The sequence below is a fragment of the Pediculus humanus genome, genomic scaffold (genome assembly GCF_000006295.1).
Source record: "Pediculus humanus corporis 1103172107522 genomic scaffold, whole genome shotgun sequence".
Taxonomy (NCBI): domain Eukaryota; kingdom Metazoa; phylum Arthropoda; class Insecta; order Psocodea; family Pediculidae; genus Pediculus; species Pediculus humanus.
Window position 1 is genome coordinate 44,375 of NW_002987138.1, and position 20,156 is coordinate 64,530.

Here is a 20,156-nt window from a genome sequence, read left to right on the forward strand (position 1 = left end):
TGCTAAACATTCATATAATAACGAATTTTTTTATTATTATTTTGCTGCCTTTAGTATCCAAAAACAATCGTCTTGTTGTGAATGGGCCACGTAAATATGGAATCGTAGACGTCAACAGTAAAAAATTTATTAATTGAGTTTAAATAATATTTGTGACAATGGGTAGTAATCAAAGCGCAGAAATACCTGGAGGTGGAACGGAAGGATATCACGTTTTAAGGGTGACTTTAATTTTACCTTTTTGACATGTTTAATTTGTTATTTAAATTAAGTTTAACCGGAATTAGTACCAACTAACACCGAGTTTTAAAATGGTTTTTCATTTGTTTTATTTAGGTTCAAGAGGGCTCTCCTGGTCATAAAGCTGGATTAGAAGCATTTTTCGATTTTATCATTACTATAGGTACCACTCGATTGGTGGGTATACGTATTTATTTAATTTCCCATAATTAGTATTATTAGATGCTATTTTTAATATTGTTAATCTGAAGTGAAAATTTATTTTAGGACCAAGATAATGATACTTTAAAAGAACTTTTAAAAGCAGGCGTTGGTCAGGAATTAAAAATGACAGTTTATAGTAGTAAGACTCAAAATGTTAGGACAGTTTCTATTACACCAAGTTCTTCTTGGGGAGGCCAAGGATTGTTAGGCGTTAGTATAAGATTTTGCTCATTTGAAGGAGCCAATGAAAACGTTTGGCATGTTTTGGTATGTAATAGTTATGACATTTTTCATAAAATTTTATGTGTAGCTTTATAATGTAATTTGTTTATTTTTGAGTCACAAATTTTGTTAAGAGTCGGAATTATAATTTTTAATTATGATTTCGCTGTTTGTTTTAAGTATTTGGTTTCTGAAATAACATGATAAAATAATTTTTCAAGCTATCTCTTAAATTATTCAAATTTAAATAAGCAGCTTAAAATATTATATATGCCTTAAAGTTCTTTTTTTTGTTCCTTAACTGAATATTCATTGTATTGTTAAATTAATAATAGGAAGTGCATCCATCTTCTCCTGCTGAAGCTGCTGGGTTAAAGCCATTCGAGGACTATATAATTGGTGCTGATTCTATTTTACATGAATCGGAAGATTTATTCAGTTTGATTGAAGCCTATGAAAATAGAGCTCTAAAACTTTACGTCTACAATACAGGAAATGATACATGTAGGGAAGTTACAATAACACCTATGTCTAATTGGGGAGGAGAAGGAAGGTATACATATTTTTTTTTATAATTGCACATCATTTATTCAAAAACAAAAAAATTATTTTTTAATTTTTTTTTTATTAAAGTTTGGGCTGTGGAATAGGATATGGATACCTTCATAGAATTCCAGTAAGAACTATTCCGTCGCTTAATATGCCTTCAGATACTTCTATCCCCAGCAAAACTGAAAGTAGTTTTAATGAGTCAAATCTGCAGGCTTCAAAACCTGTATCTTCTCAGGCTACTACAACTTTATCTCAAAATATTCCACAACAGACATTATCAAATTTGACAAATGTACCAACTCCAAACTCTGAATTTTTAAGTTCTCCACCAGTATCTGATTTTCTTAAAACTTCTCCCCCAGTATCAGAATACCTTAAATCACCTCCTGTATCAGAATTCCTTCCTCCACCTCCTGTTTCCACATATATTTCAACCTTTAACTCTTCTGTGCCTCAATATTCAGGTCCAGTGTTTGTTTCAACACCATTACCAGTACCAAAAACTACACCCCCGATTAATCCATATATAAACACTGCTTCTCATACTTCAACTCATCCTTCCTACAACTGGATGCAAACCCCACACCCTGCAACATTGGGAGGAGCTACTACAATTCAGACTAATAATTTTGCTTCAAGTGGTAATTCTGCCAGTACAGTACCTGGTGGAGTAATCCCTGCAGTTACATCTAGTAAGTTTCACACTCTACTAAATTTTTAATAACTTAAAATGAAAATTTTTAAAACGACAACATATTTAAGAAAATAGTTAATACTTGTTTTATATCTGGACAAAATACTCAGAGTTTTATTTAAATTTATTAAACTACAAGAAAAGCTTTTAGTATCACAAGAAAAAAGTTTTAATAATTTTTAATTAATTTTTTTTTTTAGGTTTTTATCAGCCAACAATACCAGGAATGCCTTTTGCTACTCCTGTTAATACACCAGGGTTTATGCCTACCACAACAAATGCTTCTGTGCCTTTCAGCACATTAGGATATCCAAACCAAGGAGATCCTTCTAATTATCCGATGGGAGTTCACGTTACTCAATAAATAGCTTTTTATGCAATATTTTAGTTAATATATATATATATATAATTATAGGCTTACTTGATTATTATAAATGTTTAATACAAATAATAAAAAACTTAATTACAATTTAAAAGTGCCATTTTTATTTTAAACAAAAAAAATATAAAATTTACACCTTTTTCGAATAATATGAAACTTTTTAATTTAGAGCCAGTTAAAAAGTTAGATTAAATTTTTTTTATATAACTAAAATGAATTTAGCTAAATCGTAATTGTTAATATAAAACAAAAATTTTTATAAATTGATTATTTCCATTTCACATGCATCTTATACTTTGAAGAATTGTATCAATTCGAAATCCATGCAAAAGTTATTTTAAATAGAATATTTAAAGAGATAGTTAAATAATTGTTATTGTAATAAATTTTTATTATAATAAATTTATTATAATTACTACTTATTTTAAATATTAATAATTTAAATATTTTTTAATGTAAATATTAAGAATTGATACTCGGAACTTTGTATGAATTTAATGTAGGTAATTATTGAATATATCATAAAGTGTACTACTTAATAATAAAATATACTGCAAAATCACATAATTTTATAATTATTATTTAATTGTTAATTACACAATTATGTCATCTTCTCCTATTTCATCATCTGGAGGCAAATTAATTTTTGACGGATCGACGTAATTAGGGTCGATTGGATCTAATCCTAGTTGCTCTCTTTCATGTAACCTAATAAAAGCTTCTCGTTGAAACCAACTTCTATTTTGCGTTGATGGAGAGTACAAGTACAGAAAACCTGTACAAACGAACCCAATAGTAACAATGCAGAAACAACTAACGTGCATTCTAAATCTATCATCTTCTTTGTCGTGATAATTGTACCCATAAGATATCCAATTTTTACTTTCCGAAGGTTTTGAGAAGTCCGGAATCTTTAGGTGTCCGTTATTTGGCGGAGGACATGCATCGTTTGATTCTTTTTTTTCCTTAGATGTTGAAATCAATCTACAGAAAAATTTTTCATTCCTCGGAATTATTCTCCTAATTGATATATTTCTAAAACTGACTAGAGCTGCCATTTTTCTAGCAGACTACCAGATGATTAAATATAACCATTAAAAATAGCAAACCTAAATATTACTCTCTAATTAATGTTTATTAACTGATTTTAAATCGCAATTAATTGTATTCGAATAATAATTATTTAAATATATCTAAAACGAATTTTACACTTATAATAATAATAATAATATTGAAAGGTTTAAATTAGTCTTGTTGCTTCAAAACTTTGCTTTCATTCAAAGCTCAATTTATTTAATGTATTAAATGCTGGTAGGGCCGACAATGTTACCGCATTAAACTAATATTTAAGTATCACATATAAAAAATATGATTTGTTTTAAGATAATATTCAAAATTTAAGAATTAAATATAAACTTATAAATGATTATTAATTAAAATGACTGACAAATCAACGATAAAGGTACATAATTAAAAAGTGCATTTAACTAATAATAATAATTTTGGAATAAGTTTATTTATACTTGATTTGATTTTTTCTTTAAGCAAATAGCAGAGCAAAAGCTTAAAGCTTTTTCAATTGGAACAATGGGTAAAAGACCATTGTCAAAACGTGAAATAGAAGAGCAAAGAAAGAAAGAGGAAGAAGAAGCTGCAGCTCATGTGAGTTTTTATTTATAGTTGTATTTAAGTTATTGGAATGAGTATGTGCAGGTTACTGAAATTTCGATTATGAATTATTTTTGATCTATGCATAGTAGCAATTTTGCTTTATATTATTCAAATATTAAGAAAGAATACATTTTAAATTATTTATATGATTTTACTCAGGCTTTTCAAGAATTTGTAGAAACATTCACTGATGTACCTGTAAACAAAACTGGAAAAGTGTGGGTTAAAGCAGGAACATACGATGCCGGCAAAAGACGTAGGTTTTGTTTGTTTTACCTTTAATGAAATTTAAAATTTTTATTTTGTGCTAAAAATAACCAGAAATCTTGACAAATTAATTATTATTTTTTAAAATAAAAATAACATTAATTTAAAATAATGTTAATTGTAGGTATATGTCATCCAATATTATTATCAAACATTCAAGTTTTATAAAATTCCTTTTTCTAAAATTCTAAAAAGTTAAAAGTTTAATAGTTTTAAAATACACTGATAAAGCTTTTAAGTCAGTAATGAAAAAAAATTTTTATCTTTTCAGAGGAAGATACACGAGAAAAAGGAAAACTGTATAAGCCTCAAAGTAGAATCACAGACAATGTTGAAAAAAGCACTACATCTGACAGAGCTCAGGAATATGCAAAGTTACTTGTGGATAAAAAGCCAGAAAAGCCAAGTAAAAAAAAATCTAATGACAAGAAAAAAAGTAATTTAGAATTATTTAAGGAAGAGCTTAAAATGTAAGTAAAATAATTAAAGTTAATATTCTGAAAATCAACATGCAATGCTTTTATTGAAAACATATCATTTTTAACATGTATATAGTATACAGGTTGACATTTACTTATAATAAGCATAAAAATTTGAAAAGATAATTATTTTATTTCCAACTATAATTTTTATAAAATTCTGGTTTAGTTAAAATTATTTTTAATAAATATCACAATGGTAAGAGGTCACTTAATTTTGTTTCAGGATTCAAGAAGAAAGGGAGGAACGACATAAGTACAAAGGAGCTTTAAAAGCAGAATTGGGAAATGACTTCCCACCATCATCTACTTCCGAAATACCTAGTCTAATGTCTCAACGTCCTATTATTTTACCTGAAGATCAGCTGCTTGGATCCTTTGATTGTGGAGATCCCAACACTACTAACATTTATCTTGGGAATTTAAATCCTAAAGTGAGTGACTCACTTAAACTTTTACTAATTAAAAAATAATACTTTAAACAGCTAAATAATAAGTATTTGTTATTATAATTTTCTTTTTTTTCTAAAGTTATTAAATATTATTATTTATAGATAAAACATGCAATTTATTTATTTTTGTTTTTGTTAGATTACCGAACAGCAATTAATGGAATTATTTGGTCGATATGGCCCTTTGGCGAGTATAAAAATAATGTGGCCTAGGACAGATGAAGAAAAAGCTCGAGGGAAAAATTGTGGATTTGTCGCTTTCATGAATAGAAAAGATGGTGAAAGAGCAATGAGAAATTTAAATGGAAAAGATGTTATGCAATATGAAATGAAATTAGGATGGGGAAAAACGGTTCCTATTCCTCATCATCCAATTTATATACCTCCATCATTTGTAGAATTAACATTACCTCCTCCACCTTCAGGCCTTCCTTTTAATGCTCAACCCTGCCGAAAAGACAAACATAGAGTATGCATCAAGGGCAGAAATTTTTTAAAATAAAATTTTTCCTTTAAAACTTATTATAAATACTTTTTTATTAGGTGACTCGAATGGTAAGAGGTATCGAAACGATATCTAAAGAAGAACTTAATAAAATATTGTACAATGCAACAGTTAAAGTCGTGATTCCCACCGATCGTCAATTGCTTATGCTTATAAATAGAATGATAGAATTTGTTATTAGAGAGGGCCCCATGTTTGAAGCAATGATAATGAATCGAGAATTAATGAATCCAATGTACAGGTAAGTAAATTTAGTTTAACTGTGTGATTTTTAAAGCAATTTTATTTTTATTTTTTTTTTCTAAAACCACGATTATGAATTTTTAGATTTTTATTTGAAAATCAAAGTCCTGCTCATATTTATTATCGTTGGAAATTATTTTCAATACTACAAGGTGATACTCAAACGAAATGGAGCACAGATGAATTTAGGATGTTTAAAGGAGGTTCCATATGGAAACCACCTCCTATGAATCAATACACGCAAGGAATGCCGGATGATTTAGTTGACGACAAGGATGATTTTGAGCCGAGGAAAGGAACGTTGTCAAACACACAAAGAGACAGATTAGAAGACCTACTAAGAAACATTGGTCCAGAGCGTATAAAAGTGGCCGAGGCAATGGTTTTTTGCATGGAGCACAGCGAAGCAGCTGAAGAAATTTGTGATTGCATTGCCGAATCTTTAGGAATTTTACATACTCCAATTCATAAAAAAGTTTGTTTTTTATTTCGGTTACAAAAAAAAAAAATTTAATTGGTCTTTTACAGCTTTTTTAATTTTTTTTGTACAAATAATATATTAGATAGCTAGACTTTATTTAATATCAGACATTCTACATAATTGCGGAGTGAAAATAACAAACGCTTCGTACTTTCGTCGTGGATTAGAAACAAGACTGATGCAAATATTTGCTGACGTGAATCTAGCTTATATGGCACTTGAAAGTAGACTAAAAGCAGAAGGTTTTAAAATGAGAGTAATGGCAATGTTTAGAGCGTGGGAGGAATGGGCGGTTTATCCGAGAGATTTCCTTATTAGACTGCAAAATACCTTTTTGGGATTATCAGTGGTAAACATTTACTCGTTTCATTTAATATTACATAAATATATTTTTCATAATGTAGTGATATTTACTCAGTAATTTACTCTTTATTCTAAGGAACCCGAGCCTGAAATTGATTCTAAACCGGATAATCGACAAGACTTAGAAATAGATCCCGAAATAGACGGCGCGCCTTTGGATGATAATCCAGAGGATGATGATTTAGATGGATTACCGCTTGATGGAGCTGCTCTATTAAAAACAGCCATCAAAAGTTTAAAAAAAGATGATGAAGACATTGATGGAATACCTAGTAAGAAGATTCGTGAATAATTTATTTATTTTATTATTAAAAATAGTAAATAAAATTTTTTTTATTTTACCCTAGTGGAAGATTTAGACGGTGAACCTTTCGAAGAAGATTTAAATCAAAAAAAAAAGAAATCGACTGGAGCTTTCGTGCCATCCAAATGGGAAGCTGTTGATCCCGAGCAGATCGAAGCACAGGCAATGACCACAAGTAAATGGGATCTACTGGAACCTCCTCAACACGTAAAGAAAAATAAATTTACATCTTATCGATTAATAATAAGAACTTTTAACTTAATTTCCAAATATAATCCAGGAAGAAGAAAGTTTGGGACAAAGTCAGGAGGATACCGAAAACGAAGATGATTCACAGGAAGGAGATACAGGTGATAGTTTTAGAATAATGAACGAGGAAAGGCGAGCTATGTTAAGAGAAATAGAATTAAAAGTAATGCAATATCAAGATGAATTAGAATGCGGAACGAGGAAAACGAAAACGGGATGGACCATAGGTCAACAAGTCGAACATTTCCGGCGGAAATTGATGAAAAGGTCAGAAAAAGAAAGAGTGGTCGATGATAAGGAAGAAAAAGAAGACAATGCTGACAAGAGAAGGCATCATTCACCTTCTTACGGGTAATTATTTATTTTTTAAATAACTTTTATAATCGAAAACAAAAAAAAAAATGATTACCTTTTGTATTTTGTCTTTTGCAGCCCAAGGAAGACAAAGAGATCTCGAAGTGATTCTTCAAGTCCGCCTCCTGTAAAGAGAAGTCACAGGTATGATAGAACTACTTCAGTTCAAAGACTTATTATTTTATTTTCAGCAAACAACAAGATGAGTTTAAATAATAATCACTTTATTTATAATTTTTTATTATTATTAAAAAAAAACGAATCCAATCGTTTTACTTTTAGGAACCCTTATTTATTTTTTATTAATTTTACAAATGGTTTTTTTTTTTTTAATTAAAAATTAAAAATGGCCGGATGATTTGTTAAAAAAAAAAAAAAAAAAATTGTTTTTTTAAAATTGTGTATAATTCATATGTGTACTTGGTGTAAATGTCTCAGATCACACAGTCGGAGCGACAGTCCTTCTGTTAAGAAACCGTCATCACGCCGTTCACGATCCCCATATTCGAAAAAATCCCGGACTTTGTCTTCACCTTCGCTTTCTCCTACGTATACCAGGAAATCCCGCGTTAGCCCTTCCTCTCCTTATAAAAAATCATCGGTCCGAGGTTTGTCTCCCGCGACTTCGCCTCGTTCAAAAAATTCCTCTCAAAGGAGAGGAAGTTCGCCTCAATCGCCCGGAAGATCGAGACGTCGTGAACATTCCCCTTCGACTTCTCCGCGTCCATCGTCAAAGAAGAGAGATACGTCACCGGGAAGAGGAGGAGGAGGAGGAGGTGGAGGAAAGCATTCCAAACACAGGACGTCGGGAAATGAATCACCATCGAGGAAGCACAAAGACAAACACAACAAATACAAATATTAGAAAGAGAGAGAGAGAGAGAGAGAGGATTTTCTTCTTATTCTTCTTCATCATCTTTTTTTCCCCCATAATTTTTTTTTTCTCTCCCCCCCCCCCCGCCCACCTCTCGAACAGCAGGTACGTCGTTTTGGTTAATTCAATCTGTTTCAGGTACGATATGTATTTTTTTTTTTTCGTCATTTGTGTTGAATTTATTAATGAATTTTTTTCTTTTTTTTTTTTTAAAAAAATAGCTCGAATTAATTAATTAATTGGTAATTTAACAAATAATTTTTATATATTTTACAGAAATTAATTTTTAGTTTTAATTTTTTAGTATCGAGCCGGAAATCAATCAATCAATCAATCAATCAATATATTTAAAAAAAAAAAAATCGATAAAACAGATCAAATCCGAATTTTATATTTTAAAAAAAAAAATTTTTTTTTTTTTTTTTTTTTCGTTTCAAAGTCCCATCGTGAATTTAAAATGAAAAAAAAAAAAAAATGAATGATATTCATTTTTGTAAAAAAAAAAAAAGTGTTGTCCCCATGTTTAATAAGGGAAAATAATAATAATAATAATAATAATAATAATAATAATAATAATAATAATAAAAACTGAACAATTTTATTTGTTTTTAATAATAATAATAAAAGTTTTTTTTTTTTTTAAATTATCTATTAAATTTATTCGTGAGTAGAATGATGATAATGATGATGGTTGTCATATGCTCTTTGAATATTTTCTCGGGGTGGGGGGGGTAGGGGGTAATTGATGTACTATTAAAAAATTTTTATTCGATTTTAAAACGTTAAAAAAAAAAAAAAAACTATACGGATAAACGTTAAGAAAATCTTATCGGTTGTGATTCTTTTTTATTGAGTTTCTTTATCTGGTGCCACGATTATTTTATTTAAAAAAAAAAAAATTAATTTTAATAATTATTAAATTTGTGTCGCAAAAATTTTTTTTTTTTAAAAATAAATTTTATGTAAACCTTGAAAATTTTTCTTTTTTTAAATAGGAATTTATTAAATATTTTTTTATGCTAATAATAATAATAATAATAATAAAATTGTAAAACGAGCCAAGTCATTTAGACTTTATTAAAAAATTATGGATATTGTACAAATTATATATGTATAAATAAATAAATTTTTATTATTTTCAATAAAATTAACTAACGATTTAATTTTAATTTTCTTTTATTAAAAAGTTTTTTGTAAATTTTTTTTTATAAATAAACCAAAAAATAAAAAAATTAATAATATATTATTATTATTATTATTAACATTTAATAAAATTTCCTTCATTGAATTCATTAATTAATTTAAAATTCTCCAGAGAAAAAAAAAGAAAAAAATTGATTTATTACCATAATCATCATCATCATCATCATCATTATTGTAAATTTTAATCGTCTTCGTCGTTTTTTTATTAATATTTTTATTTATTAATTTTGTTATTAAACAATAATAATAAAATTGAATAAGTTTAAAAATTTATTTATTTATTTATTTATTATTATTATTGTGCTCTCTCTCTCTCTCTTTCTCTCTCTTTCAATTAAAACACAAAAAACAATAATTTTTTAAAAAAATATTATTTTTTACAATTTAATAAAAAAAAAAAATTAATAATTATAAATAATTAAAAAACTCTCGAGGGTTTTTTTTGTTTTACTTTCTGTTTAACGAGGAGGAGTAATCACCGCCTTCCCGAAAAAAAACAAAAACAAACAAAAAACGATAATTTTTGAACACAACATTTTTTTTTATTTAATGTTTTTCTTCCTTTTATGCAATAATAATAATAATAATAATAATTTTTTGATTTTCGATCAACGATGCACGAGGGGGGGGGAATGCGGAGGTGGGGGCGGGCGGGAGAAAAAAAAGTTTGGAAAAATTAAAAAAAAATTTTTTTTTTCATATATTCGTCGTTTGATTTGTCGACGCCATTTTAAAATTGTTTTTAAATGATGGCGAACACGATTTCACTCCTCCTCCTCCTCCTCCTCCTCCTCCTTTTTCTATTTGAAATGATATTTCGCTTTCGGATGTTTTAAAAAAACCGTTAGTCAGTGAATTTTGAAAATTTTCTCCCGTGACCGGAGTTTGTGGTGCCGAAGAATATTGTTGCCTTTGTACAATTTTCAACAATCCTCCATTATTTCTTGTCATGTTTGGATCCATCGAAGTTTGCCTTTTTGCAAATGTGATAATAATAATAATAATTTTTTTTTTTTAAACAAATCATTTTGATAAAATTTTCCAAGAGTTTTTTTTTTTTTTTTTTTTTACCTTTCAGATTCTTTTAAACCTCCTCCTCCTCCTCCTACTCTTGTCGTGTTACGCCTGTGTTCTTGTGACACGTCTCTATTCGATAGTCTAACGCTGCTAAAACGCTGATTTCTTATCGGTTCTTTATTATTCATGCAATTCATTTTTTTCTCTTGTGATTTCGTACGATTCATTTTCATGTTCGTCTCTGTAATAATAATAATAATAATAATAATAATAATTAAAGTAATTCGAACGATTAAGTAATTTAACGAGAAAAATTTAGACATTTACGAGCATTTTCCGTTTTTCTTATCGTTTGTTTTCTTCTCGCTTGTACCATCGTGTACACCACAGCTGCCAAAGAACTATTTTGACTCGGTTGTCGTACAAATATTGCACTCCCATCACATTTTTTACCCAATACGAAATAAGTTTCCATTTGTCCTTTACCTTTAACCTCGACTATTCCACGCCTTTCAACGTGAAAACCTTTTTTTTGAAGAACCTGCGTTTAAATATAAATTTTTTTTTGTACAAAAGGTAATAAAATGGAGAGTAATAATTTTGTTTTTTTTTTATCATTAATATTACCGAAGCAACTTCTTTTGTTACTTGTATTTTTCCCATTTGTCCAGTCGAATCCATTCTGGAAGCTTCATTGACCGTGTTTCCCCAAATATCGTATACAGGTTTTCTCGCACCTGTTTTTCGTTTTAAACAAAATTGTTATATAATTGATTAAATTATTATTTTAAAAATATTTAATTAATATTTACCGATTACTCCTCCGACCAAAGGACCGGAACTTATACCGACGCGTAAATGAAATTGATTGTACGAATGTTTGTTCACATCTTCTAATCTTTCTTTCATGGAAAAAGCAAAATTTACAAGAGCGCATATGTGTTCGGTGGATACGTTTGCCTTTGCGGAAAAATAAAAAGGCCTTTTAGGAAAATATCGGATTATTAAAAAATTGACGCTAATCCAAATCTCACCTTATCCGTTGGATTTAATCCGCTGGCGGCCATGTAACAAGCACCGACGGTTTTGATTTTTTCTATGCATGAAAAACGGGATTCGTCTAGAAGTTCATCGAAATCAGCAATTATTTCATTCAGCAATCTAATACATTCAACTCCTCTGTTCACATCTTCAGAATAAAATTCTGTAAAATTAGGAATGCTGGCAAACATGACGCCCACGTTATCCCTTTGCTGAGAATAAAGTTCCTAAAATTTAAATTTAACGGTTTAAACGAATAATTTTTGACAAAAAAAAGAAAATTTTTCTTCGTTGTTGTAAATCCAAAAACCTCGGCTCTTCTTTCGTTCGTTAAAAAATGATTTGCCACGTGATCGGGAAGAATATTTCTCAATAGTTGAGAATTATTTTGCCTCGTTTCGGTCATGTCTTGCAATTCTCTTTCCGCAACTTGTTTCCATAGAAAATCCAATCTGGACGTTATGTCGACGAGACGACCGTGATAATTGACGACGACGAGAAACACGCACAAAAGTATAAACATTTCCCAAGCTTGAAATTTATCACTGTTCGATTCTGAGCAAAATATTTCGAAAAAAATTATGAGAACGGAAAAACCGGTCACGAGTATCACAGACAAAATGGTTTTCACAATGAAATTAAGTTTTAAAAACGTCGCAAGAGCTATGAGACATAAAACCCATGAAAAAACTAAATATTGAGATTTTCTTCTCTGCCATTCTGAAATTCAACAACAAAAGACTCCATTTTTTTTTCTGTTTAATAAATTAATAAAAAAAAATAAAAATAAATAAATAAAATTTACCTTTTGAATCCGTGTAAAACTCGTTTACCTCAAGATCGTAATTTTCCTCTTGATTTTTCTCAATGATGGCAATGACATTAATATTAATTATGGTATTGCTACGATTTCCAGGTAGGAGAATCGATTCGCTAGGTTCAATCACTTTGACTACGTTCGATGTTAGAAATGAATTTGATTCAGTTACGTTTTTAGATTTTTGAGAAAATGCCGTCTGCAAAAAAAAAAAAAAAAAGAACATTTAAGCAAAATGTCGGTAGTGCTGGTTCATTTAAAAGGGGGGGGGGAGAAAAAAGACAAAAAAAAAACGTACGAGTGTAACCGATGATGATGCAGCCATGACTAAAATTATAAAACACGTGAATGCCGTTCTTCTATCTTTATGTTCGACTAACGAAGTCGACATTTTTTGTAGAATTTTCGGAAATGTTGAAAATTCGTCAGATATTACAAGGACCATGGAAAATGTGAGGATGCCACTTCCGAGGCTCAACGTCAATACAAATAATAAATTTCTGGAAAAGAAAAAAAAATTTTCCTATCACTCGTTCCTACTACTACCACCACCACCACCACCACTACTCATCGTGCCTTACATGTTTTGAACGATTATAAGTTGAAGAATAATAACAAATATCCAAATAATAAAACAGCAAAGCATATTCGATTTAAACATGTCTTCTTTTGTTTGAGCAAACTGAAAATAAATAATAATAATAATATAAAAGTAAATTTTCAACGGTTTTGTTGTAAAGTTAAAGTAAAAAAAAAAAAAAAAAACCTTTTTTTCTAATTCTACATCTTTAAATTTAAGACTCCAAACGCTTATATTAGCACTTTTCATTTTTTTATTTGATGCTATTTCAATACTTTGGTCAATTATTTCATCCAATTGTTCGGATAAAGGTACGTTATTAGCTTTTTGTTTTTCAGAACCTGCGTCTTCGATTTCTTCAATTTCGTCATTTTCATCGGAAGAAGTCGATAACTACATTTAAAAAAAAAAAAAAATATGTAGAAAAACTACTCGTTTTATTTTAAAAATTAAAAAAAAAAAACTTTTATTGCGAAATAATGATACGATTTATAAACAAACATTTTCAAATGGTATTTCCGGCATCCATTCTGCAGAATTTTTATTATCCGTTGTATTTTTTAATTTATTATCATTATTTATCCCTTCGATGGGTACATATTGATTATTATATTTCCTTTTAAAATTTGTACTAATTTTTTCATCTTCAGACCAAAGTCTGGGTCGTAAAAATTTTTCAAATAATTGTTTACAAGAACTCGGTTGATGAGTTTGTTTTATGAAAAACGTTTCCACGTTGTGCTCCTAAAAAAAATAAATTTTCTTTTATAATTGATTCATATTTAATTACATCAAATCCACATTTAAAATCAATTAATTGTAATTTTACCTTTAAATAATTATCACGTGATCCTCCATTACCTGGTTCAACTTCGTAGACGTCGTTTAAACAATTTAAAGTCGATTTCGAAATGTGTACTCGTCTGAAAAAAAAAAAACAAAAATTAAAATTTCGTACAAAACAAATTTTAAATTATGGTTTTAATAAATAAATATTGAGACCCCGGAAGTCCTCCTGCTTCCATTTTATTAGCCAGAGTAACATCGTGTGACCAAACATCAAATTGCCATTTTCTAAGTCCTAAAACACCGCAAAGAACCGAACCGGAATGAACTCCTATTCTCATGTTTAAATTAACTTGAGCATTTTGATTTACTATTTTAATGGCTTCGATCATTTGTAGACCCATTTCTACGCAACAAATTGCATGATCCGTTCTCGCTCTCGGAAGTCCCGAAACGCAATAATAACAATCTCCCAAAAGTTTTATTCTTAAACAATGAGTGAGCTATATGTAAAACAAAAACAAAGAACTTTCTAGACGTTTGTTAAATTACTAAAATTTAATTAGTAAAAAAAAAAAAAAAAAAACTACTCACATGGGCGATGTGATCAAATCGTGCAAATAAATCATTTAATATTCGTACTAATTCTTGTGCACTGCAAGTCGATGCGAGAGCAGTAAAACCTTTTATATCGGCAAAAAGTATGCTAACATTTTCATATCTATGTATGTATATTTTATGAAATTGACTCGGTATGAAATCACCTTTTTCTTCTTCTTTGGCTATATCTTTAATCATTTCTTTGGCAACAAAATCTGGCAAAACTAATTTGTAAAAAAAAAATTAATTAATTTTTTATGTTTTAATGAATTTAAGGACAAAAAATTCATTTACGTGTTTTTTTTTTTTTTTACCTGAAAGTAATAATTTTTCTTGCTTGTTATTTTCTTGTTGAGTTTTATATCGCGTTTCCATTGATTTATACGTTTCGATGAATGCTTTCCTTTGACTTCTATCCGTTAAATATTTTGTATACATACCAGCAAAATTAATAGCCCAATAAGTACAAATATTTGCAAGAACTTGAGACAATATACGATTTTCACGTACGGGATTCTTAAAAAAAACAACAAACAAACATAAAAAAATTGTTTTTAATTATATAAAATTACAAATTAATTATTTATTTTGACAGTGAATACTCGGTGACCCTTTTGCATAAAAAAAATAAAAAACATTTTTGTCCTCATTTTTTTTTGTTTTATTAAATTATTATTTTGCTTAAACTTTTTATTAGTCTGCACATGGCACAATCCGTTCGTAATTAAAAATTTTTTTTAATTAAAATTTTATGCAAATCTATAAGGAGATTAACAAAATGAAAAAAATATATAAATTGTTTTTCTTTTTTTATACGTACAACGTAAAGAGCAATCAAAAAAGTATGGAGTAAAGATGTGAAAACTCCAGCAAGTATGCACCATCTCAATTGTAGCGGAAGCATAGCATAGGTAACGAATATTATAAAAAGAACGTACCAAACCAAATAATTGTTTGCTCTTAAACCTAAACCGTTGGCAAGACATCCTTAAAAAAAAAAAAAAAATTATTTAACGATTAAATAAACTTATATATATATTTGCGTATAACTTTAACTTCCCCCTCCCTTCCCCCTTCCCCCCCAAACTGTAAGACCCTTTATATGACTCGTTTAATAAAATCTCATTTATCCTTCTCCCCCCCCCAAAAAAAAAAGGTAATCAAATTTGAATTAAACGATAGATTTAACCTTGGATTTTTTAAAAAAAAAAAACAACGAATTTTTTTTTTTAAAAAAAAAAAAAAAAAATTGGGAGTAAAAATTTTCAATTACGAATAATAATAAAAATAATAATAATAATAATAATAATAAATTAAAGAAACAAAGAAAAAAAAAAAAACGCATTTGATGATTTCGAAATGACTTTATTTATTTTTTTTAAATGTGTTTATTGAATAATAATAATAAAAAAAAAAAAAAAAATACATAAATCAGTAGTATTAAAATAAAATAAATAAATAAATAAATTTTTTTTTTTTTCCCCCGCTAAACTATTTATCAAAAAATGAAAAATGTTAAGATAAAAAAAAAAAAAAAATGTTTTTCCCGTCATTTAGACATATTCTTACCACGCGATAAAAAAAAAAAAAAAAAAAAAAAAAAAAAAGAGTCGACATTTTTTTTTTTCACCGTTTCACACATTCCCCTCCCCCTTCACCCCCTTTAAAAAAATTACAAAAGATATATACAATAAGAAAAAATGAAAGGAAAAACCTGAAAAAACGAACAAAGAAATCGAGAGCAGATAAAAACACGAGAATAAACATATAACAAAGATTTATTATTCATTCGCAATTGTTGTAAATATAATTTTTTAAGCAAACGATAATAATAATAATAATAATAATAATAATAATTTTTTTTCGAATTTTCAAACTCACCTTCGATATTTAAAAGAATCCACGTCAAAAGTGCAGCCCATTGCAAATAATTATTGGCAAAACATCGCCACCATCCTAGAAAGCAAACGATGACATTTGCAAAAAGGGAAAAAATCGTCCAAGTTATGGCTTCTCCAAAATTAAATAAAGGTACCTCTTGTTCCTTAAAATTAGGATAATGAATTAAAAACAGAACTGAAAAGAAAAGCAAAAAATTTCCAATTAATTAATATTTGTACGTACGCACTTTGTGCGTGTGTGCGTGTGCGTTTGTTTCTCACCTAATAAAATTAATTTGATTGCAATATCGACTAAATTAACTAATATCAAAGCGTTTTGCCTTTGCCTGTGCGAATACCTTTGGTACGCCAATTCAAAATGAGATTCTTGAAAATTATTTGATAATGTCGGACAATAAACTCCCTTGTAAATGGGACCTTCGTTCCACATGTTACTTTCTAAAATGGAGAAAAAAGAAAAAAGAAAAAGAAAAGAAGAAAAACGATAGATAGGAAAAAGCCGGGGGGAGGGGGTGAAATTGTCGTTTAGATAAGGCTAAAAAGATAATAAAAAAAAAATATATATATGTTATCTAAGGGATGTAAAAATTGATACGTTGTAAAATTTTTGACGTCGTATTTTTTTTTTACTTTTTTTTTTTTTTTTTTCTTTACTTTAATGTTTTCCGTTTCCGTTTCCGTTTGTTCCTAACAAAAACGTTTGATTTTTTTTTTTTTATTTATTATTAGAGGAGGATGTAGGTAGACATTATTAAATTTTTACCTTCTTCAAACGATAAAGATTCATCGTAATTTTTTTGAATTTGATGACGATTTGATCCATCATCCCCTGCATCCATTTCGATTCCTCCATTGTTTAATTTATTCGTATTGTCATCGAGTAAACTTCCCTCTAGCCTTTGGTTTGTTACTTTTTGAATAGCCCTCGTCCATAATTTTCTCGTTCTTAATTTTTTCGATGGCGTTATCTCGTATCTTTCAATACTTTGATTCGCACTATTTTCGACGGATGTCGTCCTATCATCATCATCATCATCATCCCAATCAAATTTTTTTTCATTTTCTTTTTCCTCTCTATAAATTTTTCCATTTATCGTCCTTTTTTTCCGATTGGATACACTACCACTACCACCCCCACGATCACTACGACCACCACTGCTCCCGTTTGTTAAATATTTAAAAACTCCACGTCGATTATTATTATTATTATTATTACCACCATTATTAATTTTTTTCCCGTTTATATAATCGTTTCGTTCAGAACTAGAACATTCTCCTTCATCATCATCATCATCATCATCATCATCGTTGTCATCGTCATAACGAGCGATACCATTTTTTAATTCTCTTCTTCTATTCACACATTTAGATCGTTTTTTTCCGGCCTGAGAACCTAACATATTATTTATACGAGTTTTCCCGACTTTTCTTTTCTTTTTTTTTTTTTTTTTTGGCTGCCTTCGATTTTTTATTATATATATATTTACGTTCGCAAAAAAAATTAATTAGAAAATCATTCTCACGTCAGTCTTGCAGAATTTTTTTTTTTTTTTATTTTTAAATTGTTTTTTTTGGCTCTAAAGAAATAAACGAGCATGAAGCCCGATTCTAAAATCATAAAAATATAAATTGATATGTAACGAATCAACATAATCGTTAATAAAATATGTTTTTCATAAAATTATAATCACAATCAAAAAATGTTAAAAAAAAAATAACCGACGACATTTTTATTAAAAAGGAAATTGACACAAACTCTTTGCCCTTAATAAAAATCCAACAACAACAAAGTGTCAATTTATACCTACATGCGTAATAAATCGTACACGATTCAATTATTATTATTATTAATATTATTATTAATATTATTATTAATATTATTTATTTACGTTTACATGGGCCGAAATTAACTACCCGAATCAAAACTATTTAACATAAAACGTCACACACACGCACGCACGCACGCACACCTCTTAACTAATAATATTACGAAATGAATAATTAAACCGGAAAATATTTATGAAAATACTTTTCTTTTTTTTTTCTCTCACTAAAAAAAAAAAAAAACGTAACAGGCGTGATAATAATAATAATAATAATAATAATAATTAGTAATAATTAGTGATATTTTTCTCTTTTCCTTCTTCTTCTTTCTAATAAATTTCTCATTTTTTTTTTTTATTAAAAAAAAAAAACACAATTTATTTTAACAAGTTTGTCAAAAAGAAAATATTTTAATAATAATAATAATAATAATAATAATAATAATAATAATAATAATAATAATAATAAAATCAATAAAACCAATTTTAATAACTCACACGATACAATCATTTTCATTTATGTTTAGTTAACCTATTTTTATTATTGTTTAATTTTAATGTCAACGTTCAACTTGAATCGATTTTTAATATAATAATAATTATTATTATTCTTTTAAAAAAATTAATAATTATGTAAAATGTAAATAATATTATTACTATTATTATTATTTTTAAAAATAAAATATATATATATCGATTATGTATTATAATTGAGTGTCTGTCCACTTACAAAATTTTCCAGTTGACCATGGTTTTATTTATTACAACCGGCATTCTAGATTTTTCTCTTTAACAAAAAAATTCACAATTCGTTTCGTTTTCTATTCATAAAAAAAAAAAAAAATTCTTTTTTTTAATCCCGATGTTTGTTTTTTTGTTTGTTTGTTTGTTTTCTTACTCGTAAAAAAAAAACACTAAATTGATTTTTTTTTTTTTTTTCGTTAAAAATATGTAAATAATTTACCATTTACTCATTTAAAAAAAATTAAATCTTATTAATTTATTTATTATAATAACACGCTTTACAAATTTATATATATAAATAATCATAAACGTTTATATATATATTATTTCCTTAATTTTATAAATAAAAAAACCTCACCGCTCGCGGGTATTTTTAAAAATAAGAAAAAATAAAAAAAAAATTTTTTTTTTTTTTTTTTTAATAAACTCACCTTCAAAATTGTTTGTCATGTCATTCTTTGAAAAATTATTATTATTATTATTATTATTAGTATTAAATTTATTTTAAATTATTTATATTATTTTAAAATAATAATAACACCGTAAATAAATTAAACGCTAACATTCCTATAAAAAGTTTTTATTTATTTATTTATTTATATAAAAATTAACGTTAAATAAAAAAAAAAAAAAATTTCAAGTTAGCGAAACGACCTACTGCCACCTCTCATCGACTGAATGGGAATTTCAAGGTACAAGGTACACTTTGAGTAAAATTACCATATAAAAAAACTAATAAAACTATAAGGTATATATTAATATGTTTATTCATTTAATATTTTATTTTATTATTTATAAAACAATTTTAACAGGTTCAGCCAGGATTTTTTTTTAATTTGTGTTGTTGTTGTTGTTGTTGTGTGGTTGTTGTAGTTGTTGTTGTTGTTGTTTGTTGTTGTTGGTGTTGTTGATGTGTAATATTAAATAAATGATAGATACATTAAGGAAAGAATTATAATATCAAATTAACCGATCGATCGATCGATCGATCGACTACCACCACCATTCGATTTTTACTTAAACACTAATGATGATGATGATGATGATGATGACACATAAACTAACTCATCTAATGATTATAAAAAAATATTTTTAGCAAGTGAATAAC

The 20,156-nt window shown here is 27.8% G+C and overlaps 4 protein-coding genes across 4 annotated transcripts; 2 read left to right on the plus strand and 2 right to left on the minus strand.

The window, feature by feature from the left end:
- Nucleotides 1-158: 158 nt before the first annotated feature.
- Phum_PHUM176670 (golgi reassembly-stacking protein, putative) lies at nt 159-2,276 on the plus strand (the record flags this gene model as incomplete). The annotated part of the gene is made up of 6 exons (XM_002425095.1): nt 159-221; nt 337-417; nt 508-711; nt 1,002-1,219; nt 1,300-1,910; nt 2,137-2,276. 6 exons carry the CDS (start codon nt 159-161, stop codon nt 2,274-2,276), a joined length of 1,317 nt encoding a protein of 438 aa, XP_002425140.1.
- A 553-nt stretch (nt 2,277-2,829) lies between these two features.
- On the minus strand, nt 2,830-3,352 carry Phum_PHUM176680 (uncharacterized protein; the record flags this gene model as incomplete). Its single annotated transcript, XM_002425096.1, has 2 exons — nt 2,830-2,845; nt 2,892-3,352. 2 exons carry the CDS (start codon nt 3,350-3,352, stop codon nt 2,830-2,832), a joined length of 477 nt encoding a protein of 158 aa, XP_002425141.1.
- Nucleotides 3,353-3,881: 529 nt separating this feature from the next.
- Nucleotides 3,882-7,868, plus strand: Phum_PHUM176690 (uncharacterized protein; the record flags this gene model as incomplete). The annotated part of the gene is made up of 13 exons (XM_002425097.1): nt 3,882-3,956; nt 4,125-4,221; nt 4,504-4,702; nt 4,938-5,145; nt 5,303-5,632; nt 5,707-5,909; nt 5,996-6,386; nt 6,475-6,741; nt 6,832-7,027; nt 7,103-7,266; nt 7,340-7,659; nt 7,741-7,825; nt 7,854-7,868. The coding sequence occupies 13 exons, from the start codon at nt 3,882-3,884 to the stop codon at nt 7,866-7,868; spliced, it is 2,550 nt and encodes an 849-aa protein (XP_002425142.1).
- A 2,715-nt stretch (nt 7,869-10,583) lies between these two features.
- On the minus strand, nt 10,584-16,911 carry Phum_PHUM176700 (adenylate cyclase type, putative; the record flags this gene model as incomplete). The annotated part of the gene is made up of 20 exons (XM_002425098.1): nt 10,584-10,649; nt 10,849-10,997; nt 11,084-11,297; nt 11,384-11,493; nt 11,569-11,716; nt 11,791-12,024; nt 12,108-12,517; nt 12,603-12,813; nt 12,913-13,114; nt 13,196-13,296; nt 13,399-13,587; nt 13,692-13,724; nt 13,792-13,938; nt 14,024-14,117; nt 14,197-14,483; nt 14,575-14,804; nt 14,895-15,096; nt 15,401-15,567; nt 16,462-16,593; nt 16,701-16,911. The coding sequence occupies 20 exons, from the start codon at nt 16,909-16,911 to the stop codon at nt 10,584-10,586; spliced, it is 3,537 nt and encodes a 1,178-aa protein (XP_002425143.1).
- Between the last annotated feature and the right edge of the window lie 3,245 nt (nt 16,912-20,156).